The sequence below is a fragment of the Cnephaeus nilssonii genome, assembly GCF_951640355.1.
Source record: "Cnephaeus nilssonii genome assembly, chromosome: 4".
NCBI lineage: Eukaryota > Metazoa > Chordata > Mammalia > Chiroptera > Vespertilionidae > Cnephaeus > Cnephaeus nilssonii.
Genome location: NC_137075.1, coordinates 10354596 through 10380175, shown reverse-complemented (window position 1 = coordinate 10380175; position 25580 = coordinate 10354596). Strand labels below are relative to the sequence as shown.

The 25580-nt window shown below is 39.5% G+C and overlaps 1 protein-coding gene across 1 annotated transcript in view; it reads left to right on the top strand.

Annotated features, from left to right (window-relative positions):
- The window catches only part of LOC307097523 (coiled-coil domain-containing protein 7-like), a gene marked incomplete at both ends in the record, with an annotated part of 279504 nt that overhangs the window by 126381 nt on the left and 127543 nt on the right, over positions 1 to 25580 (top strand). Inside the window, 3 exons of the mRNA XM_079767665.1 lie at positions 8769 to 8844; positions 21094 to 21124; positions 21546 to 21635. Coding sequence (XP_079623791.1) covers positions 8769 to 8844; positions 21094 to 21124; positions 21546 to 21635 — 197 coding nt within the window. The remainder of the gene's footprint in view (positions 1 to 8768; positions 8845 to 21093; positions 21125 to 21545; positions 21636 to 25580) is intronic.

Below are 25580 nucleotides of genomic sequence, written 5' to 3'. Positions count from 1 at the left end.
CTGATTTTTGTCTAGAGGATTTATCCAATGATGTTAATGGGGTATTAAAGTCTCCTACTATGATTTTATTGTTGTCAATCTCTCCCATGATATCTTCCAGAAGTTTTTTTTTCTTTTATGTATTTGGGTGCTCCTGCCTTGGGTGCATATATGTTTACCAGAGTTATATCCTCTTGTTGTATCAATCCCTTTAGAATTATGAAGTGGCCTTCATTGTCTCTTGTTATGGTCTTCACTTTGAGGTCTATTTTATCAGATATAAGTATTGCTAACTCTGCTTTTTTTTTTCATTTCCATTTGCCTGGAAGATAATTTTCCATCCCTTCACTTTCAGTCTCTGTGAGTCCCTTGTTCTGAGGTGAATCTCTTGTAGACTATATCTCTATCTGTCTGTCTATCTATCTATCTATCTATCTATCTATCTATCTATCATCTATCTATCTATCTATCTATCTATCTATCTATCTATCTATCATCTATCTATATCATGTTTTCTTATCCATTCAGTCACTCAATGTCTTTTGATTTGAGCATTTAGTCCATTTACATCTAATGTTATTGATAGGTACTTGTTTGTAGCCATTTATATTCTCTATGCCTGTGTTCCTTCTTCCCTTTCTATTTCTTCCTTTTTACAACAGTCCCTTTAGTATTTCTTGCATTGCTGGCTTGGTAGTGATAAACTCCCTTAGCCTTTTTTTTTTTGTCTGCGAAGCTCCTGATTTCCTCTTCATATTTGATTGATAGCCTTGCTGGATAGAGTATTCTTGGAGTTAGTACTTTGCTTTGCATCACTTTGTATACTTCATTCCATTGTCTTTTGGCTTGATGTGTTTCTGTTAAGAAATCATTTGATAATATGATGGGAGATCCTTTGTAGGTAACTCTCTGTCTATCTCTAGCAGCCTTTATGATTCTCTCTTTGTTGTTAATGTTTGCCATTGTAATTATGATGTGTCTTGATGTGGGTCTTTTGGGGTTCATCTTGCTTGGGACTCTGTGCTTGTGTGACTTTTTCTTCCCCATATCAGGAAAGTTTTCTGTCATTATTTCTTCAAATAGATTATCTAATTCTTGCTCTTCTTGTCCTGCTAGCATCCCTATTATATCTATGTTATTTTGTTTCATGTTGTCTCAAAGCTCCCTTAGGCTCTACTCCTGCTTTTTATTTTTTTTTCTCCCGTTGTTGTTCAGATTGGGCTTGTTTCTCTACCTTATCTTCTAACTCACTAATTTGGTCCTCTGCTTCCTCTAGTCTACTGTTAAAACCCTCCATCACATTTTTGATTGTAGCTATATCACTTTCGATTTCTTCCTGATTTTTGCATAGGTTGTTGATTTTCTTGTCCATCCAGTTTATGCACTCTATGACCATTATTTTGAATTCTTTTCCTGACATATTGTATGTCTCCATTTCACTTATTTCTTTTCTTGGTGATTCCTCTTTTTCTTTCCTTTGGGGATTGTTTAGTTGTCTCCCCATTCTAGCTATCACTAGAAGGTCCAAACGCTGAGTTTCAGGGCTCTGAACCATGTGAGGCTGGAGCATTGCGCCACCCGATGGTCACTGAAGAGCTCAAACACAGAGATGTTTGGCTGCTGTGGTCAGCAGGAGCCTCGTGCACTGAGAGTCAGAATCCCTGTGTGCCTGCACCAAGAATCAGAGTCATGGGTGCTTAGTGTGGCCTCTTGCATGCACCAAGAATTAGAGTCCCCATGTGCATGCTGAGAATCGTGCACACCTAGAATCAGGGTCCCGGCACACGCGCGCTAAGAAATAGAGTCCCTGCATGCATGCACCAAGAATTAGAGTCCCCTGTGTATGTGTGTGTGTGCCAAGATCAATAATTGGAGTCTCTGGTTCTCTGCCTCACACACGCTCTGAGAATCAGGGTCCCCATGCCTGCATGACAAGAAACAGAGTCCCCACATGCGGGCACTGAGAATCAGAGTCATTGGTGCTCAGTGCAGCCTCATGCAGTGCCAAGAATCAGTCTGCGTGCGCTGATAATCAGAGTCCCCATGCACACGTGATGACAAAAATAGTCCCTGCTTGCACGTGCAGAGAATCAATGTCACTGGCACTTCGTGCAGCCTTCAGCACACACGCCAATAATCAGAGTTCCTGGCCTGCTAGGGGTCGGTTTTGCACAGTCGCCCGGTGTTGTGGAAGGCCTGCTCATTGTGCAGGCCTTATACCAGTGTGACGGGCCGGTGGGGAGGGGGATGTGCTCTATGACTCACAGAAATCTGTGGCCAGAGTGTCTGGAGTCTTAGTGTCCCTGGGCCTGCAACTATGGTAGCAGGTCTTTGTCCAGTAGGGTCCCAATTTGCATCAGAGGCCAGTCTGGGTGGTGGTGAGGGTAGAATCCTAGCCACAGCAATTCTTCCCTTCAAGATGGCATGCTTTCTGTGCCAGTGCTGGCCGCCTGAAAGTGTTTGCAGCAGCAGCGGGGTCTAAGACTGCCCAGTCCACCAGCCCCTGAAAGTCCTACAGGATCTAACTGTCCCTAGCTCACACACACACCACTACACACGTCCACACACTCTCCTTTCACTCCCTCACTCTCTCACACTTTCTCTCCTCACTGTCTTCCTTCTTCCTGATTGGGTGTTTTTTTGATCTTCTGTCTTCTAGATCACTGATTCTATCCTCTGCTTTATCCTTAATCTGCTGTTGATTTTTTTCTAGGGTATTCTTCATTTCAGGTATTGTTTCTTTATTTATTATTATTGTGTTTTTTTTTTAAATGGTTTCTACATTTTAAAGAATGTTCACTGTCTTTTGTGTGAGTTCTCACTGTTTATCTGTTCACCCCCATGAGAATTCTTATAACTATTTTCTGAACTCTGTTCTGGTAGCTTGTTTGCCTTCATTTCATTTAGTTTTTTTTTTTTTTCTGTGTATTTCTCCATTTTTATTTACTTTTTTTTTTTTTTTTTTTTTTTTTTTTACATTTGGGACATGTTTCTTTTCCTCCCCATTTTGCTGCCTCTCTGTATTTGATTCTATGTATTAAGTAAGTCTGCTATGTCTCCCAGTTTTGGTGTGATGCCCTTGTATTCTAGAAGTCCACTGGGGCTCAGTTGCACAGTGTTCCTGATCACCTGAGATAAGTGCTCCAGGAATTTTCTTTTTGTGAGTGATGTGAACCTTCCTGATGTAGTTGATTTTGATTGCTTTTGGTCTGTCTGTTGGTTGGATTGACCTTCTGGTTTGCTATGAATACTGACCTCAATCTGTAATGTATGAGGTGTGTGCTGACCCCATGAAACAGATTTCACCCTAATTTTGTCTGGTGCCTGCTGAGATCTCTTTTTGTGTATGTGCTACTTATCAATTGGATCATGCTGTGATAGAATCTGAATCCTACCACTGAATATATTGGTTATGGGGCCACTTTGGAGGTACTCCAGTGCAGATGAATATCAGGTGCTGCCTAGGACAGGCCCTGGGATATCTGTTTGGAGTTACAGTGTGATCCACAATTTGTGATTGCCTCTCCTGGGCCTGGGTGTGCATGGGAAGGGCAAAGCTGTGCACCAAGGCCCATGTTTATAAGTATGGAGCCCAGGGGCAGGTCAGCAAAAGGCCCAAGGTTTCCCAAAATATGCTTCTACCTGCTAGCTGATGGTTAGGTTCACTTATTGAAAAAACCTTTGGAAATATGTGAGTTGCATGAGATAGGTTCTCAGTGAATCACTAGGTAAGGGTGTGAGTGGTATTCACCAGATTAATACAGTTTCTTTTCTTTTTTTTTAAAAAATATATTTTATTGATTTTTTACAGAGAGTAAGGGAGAGGGATAGAGAGTTAGAAACATCGATGAGAGAGAAACATCGACCAGCTGCCTCCTGCACACCCCCTACTGGGGATGTGCCCGCAACCAAGGTACATGCCCTTGACCGGAATCGAACCTGGGACCCTTCAGTCCACAGGCTGACGCTCTATCCACTGAGCTAAACCGGTTTTGACGCAGTTTAAAACTTGATTCCAGAACTGGGTCTGAGGCCACTGGCCAAGATTCTCAGGATATAGACACATGACTTAGTTTTTCCCAGAGTCTGCCTGGACCTCCTGGAGAGTCTTCTGCACAATGGGACAAGGCTGGCAAGAGCCCACCAGACATTACTGCAGAGTGCATGCTGGGCAGGATGGGGCCACTGGCAGTCAGGCAGGTCGAGCTTATGGTTTTCTATGGTGGGCCTGTTGGAACAACTTTGGGAGTGTGGAGTGCCACTGCTCTGGCATCAGGGGTGAAATTCCTGGGCCACTGTTCTGGAACTCCTGGGTGGGGATAGTGCACGGTGATATGTCCCAAGGGGCCCAGTTATTCTGGTGCACAGGTGGATAGGGCACTTCTCCTATGGTGCTTGGGGAGTGTGGTGCTGCTGTTCTGGCACAAGGGTGCCACTGCTGTGATTGCTTGGGGTGCGTGGCCCTCCTGTGCTGCTCTGTCACACAGATGGCATGAAACTGCTGCTATCTCATGGCTGGATGAAGGGAAATGGCCTAGCCTCACAACTCAGTCTCTGACTCCTCCTGAGTTCACCTTCAACATCCCTTCAAAAAAGTGTACACCACAGTTTTACATAGCAAACTTATTGAAGGAGGTGAACTCAGCAGGGCCAAGGCCAGGGATTTGGGAGGTTGGGTCTAATGCATTTACCCTGGCTGAGGTCTTAAAGAGAGGAATGCTTGATTCAGGAAGGATGGTGTCTATGATGGTGTGAGAGAGTGACTAGGCACAGTGATCTTGGTGGCTGTTCTTTTAGCATTCTCACTGGAGCCACAAAACCCAGTCTGTCTTCAAACAACTCCAGTGTGCTCTGATGCACCCTCCCTCTACCAGGGTGAGTGGCTATCGATGAAATTTGTGCAGTGGCCTTTTAAGAGGGTGCCTGGGTTTCTAGAAGACTCTGTCTCTCCCTGGCATAAAGAATCCATGCTGATTTTCACAGCCATTTGTGATGTGGACACCTCTTTTTAGCAATGGTGCTTTAGGCTGTGGAGCCTAGTTTGTTGTTGAGACCCTATATAACTCAGGTGTGGACCCTTGCAGCTGATATATATGTCTGGATTCTCAGCTGCCACACATGGGTATGAGGCTAGCCCTCCTTTAGTCTCAGCCCTTCTCAATGTGGCTTCTTCTGTAAGTCTTTGGCCATAAGACTTTTGTTCATCTAGTCTTCAGTTGGTTATTCAGGTTGATTATTCTATAATTTAATTCCAGCTTGGTCTTGAGAGGTGGTGAGTGTAACTTTCATCTACTCTGCTGCTTTTTCCTCCACCTGGTTGTTTGCTTTCTTATTGTTGAGTTTTAAGAGTTTGTTGTATACTTTGAACACAAGTGCTTTATCAGATATGCATTTTGTAAAAATTTTCTTTCAGTCTACAGCTTATATTTTTATTGTCTTAGCAAGCATCTTGTGCAGAGCAGAAGTTCTTAATTTTAATAAAGTTTAACTTTTCAGTTTTTTCTTTCATGAATTGTGCTTTTGGTGATGTATCTAAAATGTTATATTTAAATCCATGGTAATCTAGATCTTATCCTATATTATATTCTAGAACTTTTATATTTTACATTTAAATCTGTGATCCACTTTGAGTTAATCTTTGTAAAGGTGTAATGTCTCTGTCTAGATTATTATTATTTGGGGCATGTAATTTTCCAGTTTGTCCAGTCTCATACATTGAAAAGACTAATCTATTTCCATTAAGACTAACCTTTGTGCCTTTGTTCTTTTGCCAAAGACCAGTTGACTATATTTGTATGAGTTTATTTCTGGGATCTCTACTCAGTTCCATTTATCTGTTCATTTATTCTTTTGCAAACTGAATTATTGTAGGTTTTCTAGTAAGTCTTAAATTTGGATAGTGTCAGTTATTCTACTTTATTCTTTAATATTATATTGGCTTCTCTTGATCTCTTGCCTTTCCATATAAAGTTTAGAATTTAGGTTGTTGATATACACAAAATAACTTGCTGGGATTTTGATTGGGATCACATTGAATCTAAAAATCAAATTGGCAGAAACTGGCATCTTAAAATATTGAATTTTCTTATTGCATTTATTCCCTATATATAAACAATGAACAAAGTAGAATTTGTAACTTTACACACACCATTTGCATCCACACCAAAACTCAATACTAAGATATTAATCTAATTAAATATGTACAAGATGTATATGATGAAAAGTACAACATTCTGATGAAAGAAATTAAAGAAGATATAAGTAAATGGAGAGACATCTCATGTTGATGCATAGGAAGGAACTGTGGTTTGCTTTTATGTTACTTAACATTTTCTTTGTACTTGTAATGTCTTGTTTATATAGCAAAAACAGTGCAGGGACTGTTTTTTGTCATATAATCCTGTGTTTCAAGATTGAAGAGTCTTGTATTACTACCCTAAGAGTTCATTGTTATGGATCCTTATTATCTTGGGTTCCTTTTAAGTAGCATCTTAGGTAACTTTATGGGTTATTTAATTCAGTTGAAAACATTTAGCAAGGTTGTTAGATTCTTCCCATAGAACTTACTGGCTTAGCTGCAACAACCAAAGCAGTTCTCTAAGCATACTAGAGTCTTCTTATATATAACTAGAGGCCTGGTGCATGAAATTCATGCACGAGTGTGTGTGTGTGTGTGTGTGTGTGTGTGTGTGTGTTCCTCAGCCCAGCCTGCACCCTCTCCAATCTGGGACCACTCTAGGGATGTCCAACTGCCCATTTAGGCCCAATCCCCTGCAGGCCTGGTTCCCCCCAACTGCCCTCCCCTGCTGGCCTGATCACCCACAACTGCCCTCCCTTGACGGCCATCTTGTGGTGGCCATCTTGTGTCCACATGGGGGTGGCCATCTTTGACCACATGGGGGCAGCCATCTTGTGTATTGGAGTGATGGTCAATTTGTATATTACTCTTTGATGCAGTTAGGGGATCAGGCCTAAATGGGCAGTCGGACATCCCTCTCACAATCCAGGACAGCTGGCTCCAAACTGATTGCCTGCCTGCCTGCCTGATTGCCCCTAACCACTTGCCTGCCAGGCTGATCACTCCCTAACCACTCCACTGCCAGCCAGACTGATGCCTAACTGCTCCCCTGCCAGCTTTATTGCCCCTAACTGCCCTCCTCTGCAGGCCTGATCACCCCTAATTGCTCTCCCCTGCTGGCCCAGTTTCCCCCAACTGCCCTCCCCTGAAGGACTGATCCCCCCAACTGTCCTCCCCTTCAGGCCTGGTTCCCCCCAACTGCCCTCCCCTGCAAGCCTGATCACCCCCAACTGCCCTCCCCTGCTGGCCATCTTGTGGTGGCCATCTTGTGTCCACATGGGGGTGGCCATCTTTGACCACATGGGGGCAGCCATCTTGTGTGTTGGAGTGATGGTAAATTTGCATTTTACTTTTTTATTAGATTAGATAGGATTTCAGAAGGAGGTCACACACACTGGACCTCATTCTACTTTTGTCCCTTATAGATGCATAGTTTTGATCATCTATATAATAAAGAGCCAGGGTCATAAGGACCATTACAGCTGAAGGCTTGACCAGACTGGAAGTCAGTGCTGGTTTGCTATGGTGACCCAGAACTGACTGGGGCCACTGCCAGCGCCCTAACCCAGCAGTGACTGCCTAGGAGGCTCTGGATCGGGCCTGGAGAAAGGCCTGCAGAGAGAGAGAGAGGCAGGGTCTAATTCATAGCCTCTGTGGCAGCCGTTGATCAGAACTTGCCTCTCTTTCTCTCCCCGCCTGGCCAATACCCATGCCTCCATTTCTTTCCAGGCCTCCACAGGGGCTGCTAATCAGCCCCACCTTTCTGATCAGGCCCCATTCATAGGCCCAGAGACACTGACCAGCATAGAAACTGACCAATCAGAATAAAATGTGGGTGAATGTAAGGAGCTAATGGCTGCCTAAGAGGCAGAGCTTTTGACACTGACTGGCATAGACACTGACCAATCAGAACCAAATTTGGGTGAAGTGTGAGGAGCCAATGGCTGCCTAGGAGGCAGAGCTTTTGATGCTGACTGGCATAAAAACTGACCAGTCAGAACCAAATTGGCCAGCAGAGGAGGGCAGTTAGGGGTGATCAGGCAGGCAGAGGCAATTAGGGGTGATAAGGCCAGCAGGGGAGAGCAGTTAGGGGAGAGATCAGACTGGCAGGTGAGGGCAGTTAGGGGTGATTAGGCAGGCAGAAGCAGTTAGGGATGATCAGGAAGGCAGACAAATAGGTTAGGGGCAATTAGGCAGGCAAGACAGGTGAGTGGTTAGGAGCCAGCGGTCCCAGATTGTGAGAAGGATGTCTGATCACTGGTTTAGGCCCGATCCCTAGAATCGGGCCTAAACCGAATCCCTAGAATCGGGCCTAAACCGACAGTTGGACATCCCCCGAGGGGTCCCTGATTGGAGTGGGTGCAGGCTGGGCTGAGGGAACCCCCCCTCCATGCACAAACTTCATGCACCAGACCTTTAGTGTTATATAACCACTCTTGAGCCTCAATTTATTTATTTTCAAATGCCGATAGTATCTTCCTTTTTTTTTTTTTGGTTTGAGTATTAGGAAAATGTAAAGTAGTATAGTGTCTTGCAAATGGCACTATTTTTATCTTAAGCATTTTGTTCCTTGAGTACTTAATATGAGCCTGCTGTCTCTTCCCTATGCTTGTGTAGTTCTTACACGTATAGAAGTGAGTTATATCACCATGGAGGTAAACTTCAATCATTTATAATACCTTTAAATGTTTTCTTTTTTTTTAAACAATAGAAACTATGTATTCAGTACCAAATCGACTGAACGCCATGTTGAAAATATTTGAGAAACAGTCAAATGTGTTAGAAAGGTAAGCTTTTAAAATAATTTTTTCCAATTATAAAACTGAAACGTATTTATTTTAGAAAAATTGGAAATAGAAGAAAATAAGATCACTGTTAAAATTTAGTGTTCTTACATCAATTTTATGATACATATAATTTTAAAACTTAACCCTACCAGACCACTGTACCGATTTTTTGGTAATTTCTGAATCTGCTGCTATACTGCTGTACCTAATTTTTGGTAGACCTATTTTCTACAATGTCTCCAAGTACCATCTTATTCTAACCACTTGTTTGCATGTAACTAACATTTTTCTATATCATGTTGGTTTTTTTTCTTTAATGCTCAGGAGCCCAGGTATAGGGGACAGTTAGGTTCAGGGCCTCAGGTCTGCTTTAAAATTATTGTCACACAGAATGTAAAATTGTATAGTTACAATGTGAAATAGTTCCTCAAAAATTTAAAAATATAATTACCATATGATTCAGTAATTCCATTTCTGGGTATATAACCCCCAAATTGAAATTAGCATCTTGAAGAGATATTTATACACACATATTCATTATAGCATTAGTAACAAGAGCAAAGAAATGGAAGTAACCCAAGTGTGCAATGATGAATGAATGGATAAAGAAAATGAAATATATAAATACAATGGAATATGATTCAATATTTAAAAAGAAGGAAATTTTGACACATGGTACAACTGAATGAACATTGGGAATATTATGCTAGGTAAAATGAGCCAGTCACATAAAGACAAAAGTTTTATGATTTCATTTATATGAGGTACACTGTGCAGTAAAATTCATAGAGACAAAAGTAGAGTGGTGATTGACAGGGACTGGGGAGAATAAGGGATAGGGACTTGTTAAATGGGTATAGAGTTTCAGTTTTGCAAGATGAAAGTGTTCTGGAGATTGGTTGCACAACAATATGAATATTTTTAACTGTATTATACACTTAAAATAGTTAAAAGATAAATTTTGTGTTATATATATTTTAAAATTTAGAAAATAAAAATTACAAACATACAAAATATCACTTGTATATATACTTTTGACTTATTGATCATTATTTATAAAGTCATAATTATTTTTAGGTGAATGTTTTAAAGTTAAACATTAAGAAAGTTCATATCACTTGTTTTCAAAAATTTTTATTTAGATTCAACATTGAAAAATTGGGAAATTTTACATGATCATATTTTCTAGTTATAAAATCCAGTGATCAAGAGTTAATTGAAAAGTTTAAAGAAAATGTAATGAAAGTCCAGGGAAACTGCTAATAATGAAACTAAAGGACGTATGGCTTGTATTCATTAATAGCCAGATTTTTGGTATGTAATTCATTTAGGCCCTATTTATCATTTCCCCTTTTTAGAATCCTCTCTGTTAGAAGGACAGGGTCAGAACTTGCACAGCTTTGTCAGATGAAAGCTGTAACATGTTCTAGGGGCATTCTTAAAGGAGGAGGTTAATTTCCATGAATGTTCTTTCCATTGGACCATGGTATTAAAACAGACATATATACTATTATTTATTCTAGCTCCTCATATTAGGCTATTGGTGCTAATTACAGCTGGTTTTATAATTCCTGGGTGTAATAGAAAGCTGTAGAAAGGATAGCTGAAGGGGTTACTTTATAGGATAGAATTTCTAACTCAAATTGTGTTATTGTCAAAATAAGCTTCATACAATTGTCTGGTTAGAATATCTTTTGTACATTTCTTTGCATGTCAAGAAGTATCTTCAAAGGCACTGTGGATGACCTACAGTTCTTTCTGGTGGCTAAAGTTATATTAGTTATACAACTGGTATGTTGAAAAAAAACCCACATATTGTGGAATGAAATCACAAAGCCCTTTTTTTTCCTTTGCATTAATTTATATTTGCTAATTTGGGCCAATTTCCCCCTGCTCCTAAATAAAAATTAGGATTTTCTGATTATTCTTAAAGAATAATTCATTTATATTTAAGTTATAAACACTGCTCTAAGTAGAAAATTAATATTTCTTATAAAATATTATAGTCAATATTTTAATTTTTATTCAAAGTTAAGACTTATCCCTCTCCACCATCCCAGTATTTCAGCTGGAGCCTGCTGGGAGATGTGGTTAACTTTTAGCTTTTATATTTTTTAAAATATGATTTTGATTTCAGGGAGGAAGGGAGGGGAAAAGAGAAATAGAAACATCAATGATGTTTCTTCATGCCCTCTGCCTCCTACATGCCCCTTACTGGGTATTGAACCCGTAACTCAGGCATGTGCCCTGACCAGGAATCAAACCGTGACCTCCTGGTTCATAGGTTGATGCTCAACCATTGAGCCACACCAGCCAGGCTGACTTTTCTCTTTTATTGCTTTCTTTCCCATTAAGTAGTTGTGGTTTCTGTTTTTTTTATGTGTTTGGAAAAGGAGAGAAGAAAAGTAAGGTATACAGGAAAGATCTTGATTGTCACTGCCTTCCTTCTCTATAACTAGAGATAACATACAAGAATTTTTCTGAATATTCTGTTTAAAGTGCCTTTCTAGGCTTGAGATAAGGTTAACTATATTCATCCCTCCCTTAAGGGTTTGAATTAGGGCCCAAGACATCTGTTAGTTCTCTACAAAGAAATACTCTTTCTAAATCTTCTTTCACAACTCTTTTATATTGTTCATATTGGTGAAAGGTTTTAGCGCTCTTTCTTGAGTGCCTATTTTTTTCAAGTGCTAATAGTCATCTGCCTCACCTCATACTTTGATATGTGATGCTGTTAATATTCTGTTAAAATAAATACAGGGTGTGTCAAATGTCTTAGAGTGGTTTTAAGCTTTAAAAACTTCAGAACTATAATAAATATTGCAATTTGATTATATACATTTGTTTTGCACTTACTTAAAAATTTTTAATACAAATTAAAAAAAATTTTTAGCTAAATTTTTTGTTTGGGTTAGCATTTTCTATATTCAGTCAGAGAGATTGAAACAAAATTTATTGTTCAAAATTCACAAAACTATCTTATGTTAAGAAAGTGGAAATAATTAAGCTGTCAGATTTTTTCTTTTTATAAGTCGTGGCATTTATATCTCTGAAGTCATTGATGCTTAAAACTACACCAAAACTTTTAGAACATACTGAATTTATTGAACTCTTCTACCAGTTGGCTGAGTGCTTAGGTCAAAATCCCAAATCAAATTAGTCTGAGCAAAGGACATTTTATTACTATGGGTAGTTCATTGAACCTAATGATAACAATATGGCTCAGTATTAGAAACAAGTACAAACCAGAACTTGAACACTATCAAGATACTTTTTAAAACATTTTTATTATTATTTTGTATTAGTTTCAGCTGTATAGTTTGGTGGGTAAGCAACTGTATAATTTACAAAGTATTCCCACTGATATTTCTATTACCTTCCTAGCACCACACATAGTTATTATCATATTTTTATGCTATCCTTTACAACCCCATGACTGTTTTGTAACTATCAATTTCTACTTCTTTAAAAAATAATTTTATTGATTTTAGAGAGGAAGAGAGAGGGAGAGAGAGATAGAAACATCAATGATGAGAGGGAATCAATGCCGGGCCCAATTTCTCCTTAATCCTTTTACCCCTTTCATCCAGTCTCCCAACCCCAATCCTCTCTGGCAACCATCAGTCTGCTTATTTGTGAGTCTGTTTCTGTTTTGTTTGTTCATTAATTTTGTTCTTTAGATTCCATATATAAGTGAAATCATATGGTATTTATTTTTCTCTGACTGAATTATTTCACTGACCATAATACCCTTAAGGTTCATGCTATTGTAAATTGTAAGATTTAAAATATTTTTATGGCTGAATAAATATTCCATTATATATATACCACAACTTTCTTAAATGTTTCTTTTAAAAATATATTTTTTCTTGATTTCAGAGAGGAATGGAGAGAGAAAGAGAGATAGAAACATCAATGATGAGAACCATTAATTGGCTGCCTCCTGCATGTCCCCTGCTGGGGATTGAGCCTGAGACCCTGTGCCCTGATTGGGAATTGAACCCTGACCTCCTGGTTTATAGGTCGACGCTCAACCACTGAGCCTCATTGGCATCACTACACCACAACTTTTTTATCCACTCATGGGCTTGCTTCCATATCTTGACTATTGTAAATAGTGCAGCAGTGGACATATGGGGTGAATATATTCTTTCAAATTAGTTTTTTGGGTATATATATATATCCCAAAGTAGAATTGCTGGGTCATAAGGAAGGCCCATTTTTATTTATTTTTAATATTTTTATTGATTTCAGAGAGGAAAGGAGAGGGAGAGAGAGAGATAGAAACATCAGCGATGAGAGAGAATCATTGATTGGCTGCCTCCTCCACGCCTCCCGACTGGAGATTGAGCTGCAACCTGGGCATGTGTTCTTGACCAGAATCAAATCTGGGACCCTTCAGTCTGCAGGCCGACTCTCTATCCACTGAGCCAAACCACCTAGGGCTCCATTTTTTTTTTTAAAGAAACTCCATACTGTTTTCTATAGTGGCTGTACCATTCTGTATTCCCATGAATAGTGCACAAGCGTTCCCTTTTCTCCAAATCCATGCCAACACTTGTTTGTTGATTTATTGAAGATAGCCATTCTGACATGTGTGAGGTGATATCTCATTGTGGTTAATATATGACAAAGGAAGGAAGAATGTACAGTGGTGTAAAGACTGTCTATTCAATAAATGGTGTTGTAAAATTGTACAGACACATGCAAAAAATGAAACTAGGCCACTTTCTTATACCATACAGAGAAAATTCTCAAAATGGATTGAAGATTTAAATGAAATACTCAAAACCATAAAACTCCTAGAAGAAAACATAGGCAGTGAAATCTCTGACATATCTCTTAAGAATACTTCTTATGATACTAGAGGCCCAGTGCATGATTTAATCATGCACCTGGTGTACCAGCTGGCTGTCTGTCCGCTGGTGCCCCAGGCCTTCCGAAAGCCTCCCGCGCGGCGGAGGCTTTCGAAAGGCCTTGCGCCGGCGCAGACAGACAGACAGCTCCCCCGCTTTGGCTTTTGATCGCGGGGGAGCCGGCTGTGTGTCTGTCCGCCGGTGCACCAGGCCTTCCGAAAGCCTCCGGGGCAGCCATGACACAGACGCTGAGCTCGCGGCGCCAGTGGCGCCGCGAGCTCAGCGTCCTGCTGGCCCAATCAGCTACCCCGGCCACCCTGAGTCCTGCCCCCTGCGCCTCCTGCTGGCCCAATCGTGGGCGTAGCGGAGTGATGGTAATTTACATATTACCATTTTATTATGTAGGATATCTCCCTGTGCAAGGAAAACAAAACAAAAAATAAATAAATGGTACTACATCAAATTAAGATGTTTTGGCACAGCAAAAGAAACCATGAATAAAAGGAAAAATCAACCTACTGAATGGAAGAAGATATTTGTCAATGATACACCTGGTAAGGGGTTAACATAAAAAATTCATAAAGAACTCATACTACCACTCAACACCAAAAAAATCCCCAAACTATTCAATTAAAAAATGGGCAAAGGACTTGAGTAGACACTTCACCAGAAAGGACATACAGATAGCCAATAGATATGTGAAAAGATGCTTAAGATACTTTTTTTTTTCACTCCATACATGAACTCTATTTCTCCCATTTCAGACCCTTTCTTTCCATATTTTTTTTTGGTTACTTTATTTTTTCCCATAAATGGGAAGCCATTCTTGATTGCTGACAATTTCTAAGGTTTAATCTTACAGCTTTAGTCACTGTGGGGGATAGTACTGAATAAGTCTATAAATGAGAATATCTCTAGTTCAGCTGGAACAGATACCTATTTTGGGACCAACCAACTCTAGTCAAATTATATTGATTCAGAGGGGTATAGGAGGGGGTTCTCAAAAAAGGAGTGAGGTCTATTTCTGAAATACTTGGTAATGATCAGAGTAATGGGATGAAAATCATGTTAATATAGAATAACAAAGAAAAAAGGATAGTATTTTGTTATTATGCATAAATTATACAGTGGCACAATAGGGTAATAATAATACTGGTTTTGGGGAGAGCTGATTGACCAATTCATGAGGATTTGGTCAAGTTGTTGGTCTAACTCAGGCGTTCTCAAACTACAGCCCGTGGGCCACATGCGGGTGTTTTTGCCGTTTTGTTTTTTTACTTCAAAATAAGATATGTGCAGTGTGCATAGGAATTTGTTCATAGTTTTTTTTAAACTATAGTCTGGCTCTCCAACGGTCTAAGGGACAGTGAACTGGCCCCCTGTTTAAAAAGTTTGAGGACCCCTGGTCTAACTGTTGATCTGTAGTGAAAGGAGGAACTGAAAAAATAAGTATATATCCAGAGTACCTTGAAAAGTTCTTTCTTATTTTATGGGAAAAATTGGAGTTCCAATTAAATATTGGATTATAGGATGGTTTGTGAAAGCATACTACAGAATGCTGAAAGCTGTAGTACAGTGTTGGTGATGAAATTGTCAATATTGGTGAGAACACTACCCATCACCAGAATCATGTATAGTCCTGATGGGAAAGCAGGCCTTTTAAGAGATCCATCATGTTTTCTCTAAGAAGGCATAAGGTCAGAAGCGAGGTTAGCAGGCTGTTTTATCTTTCCAATTGTCTTTAGCTCAGATACATGTGTCATAGGTAGTTATATCAAAATGGAGTCATATTATCTCCAACTGGAGGCTCAGTGCATGAAATTAGTGCACGTGGGGGGGGGGCCCTCAACTTGGCCTGTGCCTTCTCACAGTCCAGGAGCCCTCGGGGGAAGTCGGACATCCTTAGCACTGCCATGGAAGCGGGAGAGGGTCCCGCCACCACCACTGCACTCGCCAGCCCTGAGCCCAGCTTCTGGCTGAGTGGTGCTCCCCCTGTGGAATTGGGCTGAAACTGGCTCTCTGACATCCCCTGAGGGGTCCCAGATTGTGAGAGGGCACAGGCCAGGCCGAGGGATCACACCGGTGCACAATCGGGGTGGGGAAGAAATGCAGGAGGTTGGCCAGCCGGGGAGGGACCGTGGGAGGGCTCCATGGCATGTCCGGCCCATCTCATTCAGTCTCAACCAGCCAGACCCCAGAAGCAAGCTAACCTACTGGTCGAATCGTCTGCTCCCTGGTGGTCAGTGCACATCATAATGACTGGTCGACCAGTTGACTGTCTGCCCCCTGGTGGTCAGTGCATGCCGTAGTGACTGGTCGACTGTCTGGCCCCTGGTGGAGGTGGGAGAGGGTCCCACCAGGGCTAAGGCAGTGCTGGGAGGAATGGGATGTGACTACTAAAGGGTATGGTGTATCTAGTTGTGTAATTAAAATGTCCTAAAAAATTAGATAGCGGTAGTAGTTAAGCAACTTAGTGAATATATTAAAAGCCATCGAATTGTGCATTTAAACTGAATGAATTAAATGGTATGTTAATTATTTTAATAAAGCTTCAAAAATTCTGATTATAATAGATAAACAACTTATTTGTCAAGAAAAATACCTATAGTTTATCCATCTTATGAATGAGATAGCTGCAAACTGCAGCCAGTGAATAAAATCTAGCATGCAGCTTGTTTTTGGAAAGGAAGTTCTATTGGAACATAGTAACACCCACGCATTTATTATCTATAGCTGCTTTTTCAGAGTTGGGTAGTAGTGACAAAGATGTTATGGCCTGAAGAGTCTAAAATATTTATTATTTGGCTATTTACAGAAAGAGTTTGCCAAATCTTGCTATGGAATAAGAAGTGGTACTTATTTTATTTTTTAAGAAGTGGTATTTATCCCACATGAGTCCCAGATGTCATGTCTGACATTTCGCTTAACATGATATTCTTATTTCATCTTTTCTTATGGCTGAGTAGTGTCCATTGTACATATGTACCACATCTTTTATTTTCACTATTTTTTTTAACTAAATGTATTGTGGTGACATCGATTCATAAAATTATATAGGTTTCAGGTGTAATTCTATAATACATCATCTGTATATTATGTTGTATTTTCACTCATACCACATCTTTATCCAGTCATCTATTGATGGACACTTTGGTTGTTTCCATGTCTTGGCCACTTGAATAATGCTGCAATGTACATGGGGGTGCATATGTCTTTGTGAATAAATGTTTCCAAATTTTTAGGGTAGATACTCATATGTGGATATGAGAGCAGCAAATGAACAAACAAGAAAAACAAAGAAAAGCTAATAGACACAGACAACTGTATGGTGGTTAGCAGAGGGAATGGGGTAGTGGTGGGTAGTAAAGGATAAAGAATGTGAAATATATGGTGACAGAAGATGATTTGACTTTGGGTGGTGGGCAAATAATGCAATATGAAGATCATAGTAATGCAAACTTAAAAACCATATAATCTTATTAACCAATGTTACATTTAATAAAAAGAAAGAAAAATGAATCTTGTTGCCTATGTTTTCTTCTAGAATTTTTATGGTTTCATACATGTAAGTCTTTTATCCATTTTGAGTTTATTCTTGTGTATGGTGTAAATTGGTGGTATAGATTTATCTTTTTGGTATGTATCTGTCCAATTTTACCAGCATCGTTTATTGAAGAGACTGTATTTACTCCATTGTATTCTCTTACCTCAAATATTAATTGAGCATAATGGTTTGGGTTGATTTATGGGGTCTCTGTTCTGTTCCATTGATCTATATGCCTGTTCTTGTGCCAGTACCAGGCTGTTTTTATTACAGTGATTTGTAGTATAGTTTTATATCTGGTATTGTGATCCCTTCAAGTTCGTTCTTATTTCTCAAGATTGCTGTGGCTATTTGGGGTATTTTTTGATTCTCTACAACTTTTTAGAATATTTGTTCGAATCGGTGAAATATGCCATTGGTATTTTAAGAGGGATTGCATTGAATCTATAGATTGCTTTAGGTAGTATGGACACTTTAATGATGTTAATTCTACCAATCCATGAACACGGTATATTATTCCACTTGTTTTATCCTCCTCTATTTCTTTTTTCAGTGTCCTGTAGTTTTCCAAGTACAGGTCTTTTATTTCTATTACCTGGGTTAAGTTTATTCATAAGTATCTTAATATTTTTCTTGCAATGATAAATGGGATTGTTTTCTTCATTTCTCTATCTGAGAATATACTATTTGTGTATAAAAATGCCATAGATTTCTGGGTGTTAATTTTGTATCCTTCTACATTGCAGAAATCATTTATTCAATCTAGTAGTAGTTTGGTGGAGTCTTTAGGGTTTTCTATGTACAATATCATGTCATTCCCAAATAGTGACAGTTTTACTCTTTCCAATTTGGATGACTTTTATTTCTTCTTATTTGATCCCTGTGGCTAAGCTTTTCAGTATTATGTTGAATAAGGTGGTGAAAGCAGACATCCCCATCATATTCCTGTTATTAGGGGAAATGGTTTTAGTTTTTGCCCATTGTGTATGATTTGACTGTAGGTTTGTCATATTTGGCCTTTATTAGGTTGAGATATAATCCCACTAATCCCCTTTGCTGAGAGTTTTTTTTAATCAAAAATGGGTGTTAGATTTCTGTGTCTATTGGTATAGTCATGTGATTTTTGTCTTTCAATTTGTTTATGTCATCTATTGACTTGTGAACATTGTACCAGCCTTTCAGCACTAAAATAAATCTCACTTGATCATGGTGTATGATCTTTTTAATATATTGTTGGATCCAATTTGCTAACATTTTGTTGAGGATTTTAGCGTCTATATTCATCAGGGATATTGGCCTGTAATTCTCTTTTTTGGTAATATCTTTATCTGGATTTGGAATTAGCATAATACTGGCCTCATAAAAAGAGCTTGGAAGTGTTCCTTTCTCTGGAATTTTTGGAATAGTTTGAGCATGGTAAGTGTCAGTTCTTCTTGGAATATTTGGTAAAAATCCCCTGTGAAGCCATCTGAACCAGTGCTTTTGTTTGCTGGGAGTTTTTTTTTTTTAATTACTGCTTCATTGTCATCACTTGTATTAATATGTTTGCTGATATATCTCCTCAGGGAAGGGAAACCAAGGTAGAAAATAAACAAATGAGACTACATCAAAATAAAAAGATTCTGCACAGCAAAGGAAACCCTCAACAAAATGAAAAGGGAGGCCACTATCTGGGAGAAAATATTTGTTAATGATACATCTGATAAGGGGTTAATTTACAAAATATATAAGGAAATCATACAACTTAACAAAAGGAAAATAAACAATTCAATTAAAAAATAGGCAAGGACCCAAATAGACACTTCTCCAAAGTGTACATACAGCAGGCCAAAGACATATGAAAAAATGCTCAAAATTACTAATTATCAGAGATGCAAATTAAAACGACAATGGGGTATCACCTCACATCTGTCAGAATAGCTATCATCAACAAATCAACAAATGGCAAGTGCTGGCAAGGATGTGGAGAAAAGGGAACCCTAGTACACTGCTAGTGGGAATGTAGACTGGTGAAGCCACTATGAAAAACAATATGGAACTTCTACTTGACCCAGTGATCCCACTTCTAGGAATATATCCTAAGAAACCCGAAACATCAATCAGAAAGAATGTACTAATATGCACCCGTATATTCATAGAAGTGCAATTTACAATAGCTAAGATCTGGAAACAGCCCAAGTGCCCATCAGCAGATGTTGGATAAAAAAGCTGTGGTACATTTATACCATGGAATACTATGAAGCAGTAAAAAAGAAGGATCTCTTACCTTTTGAGACAGCATGGAGGGATCTGGAGAGGATTATGCTAAGCAAAATAAGCTAGTCAGAGAAAGACAAGTATCACATGACCTCACTCATATGTGGAGTCTAATAAACAAAAAAAATACCCTGATGAGCAAAATAGATCCAGAGGCATAGATACATGGATCAGACTGATGAATCTCAGAGGGAAGGTGGAGGTGGGTGGGTGGGAAGAGATTAACCAAAGAATTTATATGTATGCTGGAGGTCCGGTGCACAAATTCATGCATGGGTGGGGTCCGGCTGGCCCGTCCCAATTGGGGCCGATAGGGCTGGGCTGGCCAGGGAGACGAAATGTGGGAGGTTGACCGGCCAGCCCCACTCTTGATTAGGGTGGGTGGGGAGAAGATCGGGGTCGTGGATGGTCAGTGGGGGGCCACAGGTGGTTGGCGGGCTGGCCCCGCTCCCTGGTCGAACTCCCAACCAAATTCTGGATCGAGGGGACAATTTGCATATTAGGCTTTTATTATATAGGATAAGCATAACCCATGGACACAGACAATAGTATGGTAAAGGCCTGGGGCATGGTGTGGGGAGATGCTAGTAGGGAGTCGGTGGGGGAAAAAGGGTATATCTATATTACTTTAACGATCAAGATACATTTAAAGAAATGTATCTTGTTGGAGCCATGACCAGGTGGTTTAGTTGGTTTGGGTGTCATCTTGTACACTAAAATGTTGCAGGTTCTATATTTTGTCAGGGCACATACTTAGTTTATAGGTTTGATCCCTAGTTGGGGTGCATATGGGAGCCAACCGATGGATGTATCTCTCTCACACTGGTGTTTCTCTCTCTCTTTCTCTCTCTCTCTCTTTCTCTCTCTCTCTCTCTCTCTCTCTCTCTCTCTCTCTCTCTCTTCCTTTCTCTTTCAAATCAGTAAACATATCTTAGGATGAGGATGAAATATAATGTATCTTGTTAAGTAAAAAATAAAAAAGAGAGAAAGAGTGGTATTTAAAAGAAATGAGATTGATATATGTTTAGCAATATAAATATGTCCCAGAAATTGTGTTAAGTGAAAAAAAATAAGTTGAGAATATATAGTGATGTCTTTTATGTGAAAAAATACAAGGGACAAACAACCCATTAACAAAAATTGTAGAATCTAATAGGTACATGCAATATTTACAAATTCATGGAACAAGTTCTGGAAAGATATATGGCAATCTAATATTATCTCCAGGGCAGGGGTGGAACGTCCAGCCCTCAAATTGTATAAGGCCCACAAAATCATGTGGCCTGGCCTTGCAAAGGCATTAGGGGTGAGTTAATTAAATGTTTGACAAAATATAGCAGGCTGATTTTTAAGTTGATAATTTTGTATGGCCCACGAATGATATTATAAATATCCAAATGGTCCTTGGCAGAAAAAGGTTCCTTACCCCTCTGGGAGAGCATTGCATTTTTCGAATGGCAGTCAAAGTATACTCTAATCTTATTTGTTATACTTAATTTTTTTTACAAAGAATATATACATATATATATATATAAGTATGTAACATAAATAAAACATAAAATTATAATATATATATTTTTAATTTTTTTTCAGAACTAGGAATGATAAAATTTTGTTAGAAACTGTAAGTATGGCAATCTCAATTTGAAATTGTCTTTGTTGTTAATGGATTCTAGAAATTGTCAGAATATATCATCTTAAGATACAATGATTAATTAGTTTATTCAAAAGATTTGTATACATATGTGAGATGGAAAGCCTTTTTTATTTTTTGATTTTACTAGACCTTACCTCTCAGAAATACTTCACTTATGAATATTTAACTATAATATCCCTCAGTTTTCTAAACTTTAATTCATTGTCACTTCTAGTTCCTTTGCCTGTTTCTACCTCAATTACAACTCCCATTACAGATTAGTACCAATGGTTCATTCTTTTCATGATTTAATGAAGACTTTCTTACTTTAATAATTAAGTACTCAAATAAATTCTCTATATTGATATTTTGCTTTTCATTGTTACTAAATTTTAATATTTGTTTTTAGAAATACAAACAGATGCAAAATGATTTCCAAATGTTATCAGAGGAGAAATCGATGCTGGAAAATGAACTACAAAAGTTGAAGATTATAGAGGTTAGTTAAATTTTAGTGAATGAAAATAGAATACAGTATCCAAAAAGTTTTATTATATTAAAAAAGGAATAAATATATATTTAAATATTATATTATACATTTTAAATATTTATAATTGGTAACATATTTTAAAACTTAAAAATGCTGTATTTAAATTATATTATTTATGAAAACCAAAAGAATGCTATGAAAAACAGACTAAATTTTAAACATTCTGAAAGACATTTCTAGACCAAATATTTACCTTTGTTTAAAATACCAATCAATTAAGGTTTTCAAATACATCTTAAATGCATTTTACTGTATTCTTTGCAATTATTAATGTGTGTCCCAGTTCATTATACCAAATAGAGAGAATAGAAATATCCAGCATAAAATTTGTTTCCTAATTTTTTCCACTTTGCAATTTTTATAAAGCTTATAAATTTCAAAATGTAGACAATAAAGTCAAATGGACTGAAAGCAAATTTTTACTAGCTATTTAGTTCCAGTTAGGTATAGTTCCAACTAGGAATAGAAAATAAATAAATTAATTAAATAAAAATAAAGTAGTAAATTATTATCCTAATATATAAAAACCCTGGGTTGTAATGACCAGTAACAACCTAGGCTCGACCAACCAGAAGTCAGTCCTGTAGTCAGTGCTGGGTTGCCGTGGTAGGGCCAGAGAGAGACCTGAAGAGAGAAGCAGGGACTGATCCATTGCCTCTGTGGCAGCTGTTGATCAGCACTTGCCTCTCTCTTTTTCTCCCAGTCTGGCCAGCAGCTGGTCCTCCATTTCTCTCCAGGTCTCCACTGGGGCTGCTGACCAGCCCTGCCTTTCTGATCAGGCCCCATTGATAGGCCCAGAGACACTGACTGGCATAGAAACTGACCAATCAGAATCAAATCTAGGTTATGTGTGAGGAACAAATGGCTGCCTAGGAGGTAGAGCTTTTGACACTGACTGGCATATAAACTGACCAATCAGAACCAAATATGGGTGAAGTGTGAGGAGCCAATGGCTGCCTAGGAGGCGGAGCTTTTGACTCTGACTGGCATAGAAACTGACCAATCAGAATCAAATTGGCTGGCAGAGGAGGGCAGTTGGGGGCAAGATCAGGCTGGCAGGGGAGGGCAGTTGGGGGAAACCAGGCTAGCAGGGGAGGGCAGGTTGGGGTGAGATCAGGCTGGCAGGGGAGGGCAGTTGGGGACAAGATCAGGCTGGCAGGGGAGGGCATTTGGGGGTGAGATCAGGCCAGGAGGGTAGGGCAGTTGGGGGTGATATCAGGCCTTCAGGGGAGGGCAGTTAGGAGTGAGATCAGGCAGGCAGAGGCAGTTAGGGGTGATTAGGAAGGCAGGCAAGCAGAGGGGTTAGGGGCAATCAGGCAGGCAGGCATGCAGAGGCAGTTAGGGGCGATCAGGCAGGCAGGCAGGTGAGTGGTTAGGACCCAGTGGTCCCAGATTGTGAGAAGGATGGCCTATGGGATCGGGCCTAAATCAGCAGTCAGACATCCCCCAAGAGGTCCCCATTAGAGAGGGTGCAGGCTGGTTTTAGGGACCATTGCCTCCTTGAACGAATTTCATGCACCTGGCCACTAGTATTTAATAATTGAGTAGTCTGTCCAGCGTAATCCAGTGTAAGCATTTTGCAACACTTAACCATGCACCATTACATCCACATTAAAAAACAACACCTTTAGAGTGGGTTTCTGTTCAAGATGGCTGTGTAGGTAAATACTGTGCTCACCTCCTCCCACAACCACATCAAAAGTATAAAACAACCATCATTCAGAACTGCCTGAAGTTCAGCTGAACAGAAATATTTATAACTAAGGATATACAGAGGAGGTCTCATATTTATTAGTAGGAGGGGTTAAGATGTGGAATGGTCTGGTCCCACACTCACATGTGTGGGTTACAACTCAGGAGGGATATCTCATACGTGGAGGTCTTCCCTGAGGAGGGAAGGGTCCCAATGCTGGGAAGAGAAGTACCCATAAATTCTGGCTGTGAAAACTAGTGGGGACTGTGGCTGAGTGAGGCAGGAAGCTGCTTGAGTCCCAGGTGTTCCTCCTAATGTTAGGGCCTGCACAGGGACTTACTTGGATTCACTCACTCCAAACTCCAACACTGCAATAGCAACTTAAAAAGCACCAGGAATATATGGGGAGGAACTGAATTGTCTATCAAGGGCTGGAGGGGTAGCATTTTCTCAGACAGAAGTGCTGACAGAAATCATTATTCCTTTCCTAAGCCCTCCCCACACAGAGTTGGCAGGCAGATGCCATATTTGAATCTCTATCAACCTGCTCTTCCCTGGTGATTCCCTGAGACGCTACCTCACTCAATTTACAGGCCTACATAAGCTGCTTTTCCATTCAAATGGCTTTTCTGGGCTCATAATGTGGACTTTTCTAAAATCTCTCAAGTAACATCTCACCTTTGATGCCCTCTAGACCGCTTGCTAAGAAGTCCTAGGCCCAGCACTAGCTACAGCTGGCCTTGATTTGCAGCTTGGCCTCTCCTGGGCACCTCCAAACCCAGAAAAACTAGCATCCATCTGCAGATCACTTTGTAACTCAAGCCTAGTGGCTCTGGATAGGGCACAGGTGGTGGTTGACCTGTATTTCTCCAGAGGCCCCAGAGCCATCACACCTTGTAGAGAGCTTCAGACTTCAACAAAGCACCACCAAACTACTCCCGCAAGCAACACAGTTAAGGGACAGATTCAATGAGCACCGTAGCCCTGCTGAAGCCAGTTCTGCTCTGTGGGGTCAGCCCTTGAACAGCAGATTCTCCATGGTCATTGTGGCCAGTCCTTGCTGCCAATTGGACTGGAGATAGATCCCTCCCAATGATGTACCATTAACAATCAAGGCTTAACCACAACAAGAGGGTGCACACAGCCCATACAAGGTGGGGGGTATGTACCTTGAGTGCCCAGGTAAGTGAATGGGGAGGCTGTGCACTGTGCCCTACAGAAAACCTATTATATTAAGCAAGTCTAACAAGACCAGGAGATATAGCAGCTCTACCTAATACATAGAAACAAACACAGGGAGAAATCCAAATGACTTGATCAAGAAACATATTCCAAATGGGAAAAAACAAAGAACAAAAATCCAGAAAAAAACAAAACAAAATGGAGACAAGCATTCTATCAGATGCAGAGTTCAAAACACTGATTATAAGGATACTCAATTATCTCAGTAAGAACTTCAACAAAGAGATAGGGAATATACCAAGGAGATAAAAAACATAGAAAAGCACCAGTCAGAAATGAAGAATACAGTAACTGAAATGAAGAGTACAGAGAATCAATAGTAGAGTAGATGAAGCAGAGAGCACTGCATAAGAACAACAACAACAAAAAAGAAAGGAATAAAAAAAAAAGAGGTTAGTTTAATGAGCTTCTGGGATAACTTCACACAATCATTAAAAATTGAAGGTGAAGCCGAAACCGGTTTGGCTCAGTGGATAGAGCGTCGGTCTGCGGACTGAAAGGTCCCAGGTTCGATTCCGGTCAAGGGCATGTACATTGGTTGCAGGTACATCTCCGGTAGGAAGTGTGCAGGGGGCAGCTGATCGATGTTTCTCTCTCATCAATGTTTCTAGCTCTCTGTCCCTCTCCTTTCCTCTCTGTAAAAAATCAATAAAATATATTAAAAAAAAAATTGAAGGTGAAGTAAAGAGCTTCCCAGACAAGATGAAAGCTAAAAGAGTTTATTACCACCACACCAGTATGATAAAAAATGTTAAATGGTTTCTTTTAGAAAAGGAAAGGAAAAAAAGAGGAACATAGTTAGAAAGAATAAAATGGTAATAAATATATACCTATCAATAATCACTTTAAATGAAAATGGTTTAAATGCTCCAATCAACAAAGACATATAGGGCTGAATGGATAACAAAACAAGACCCTTACATATGCTGTCTATGAGAGACTTCATATTGAAAGACACG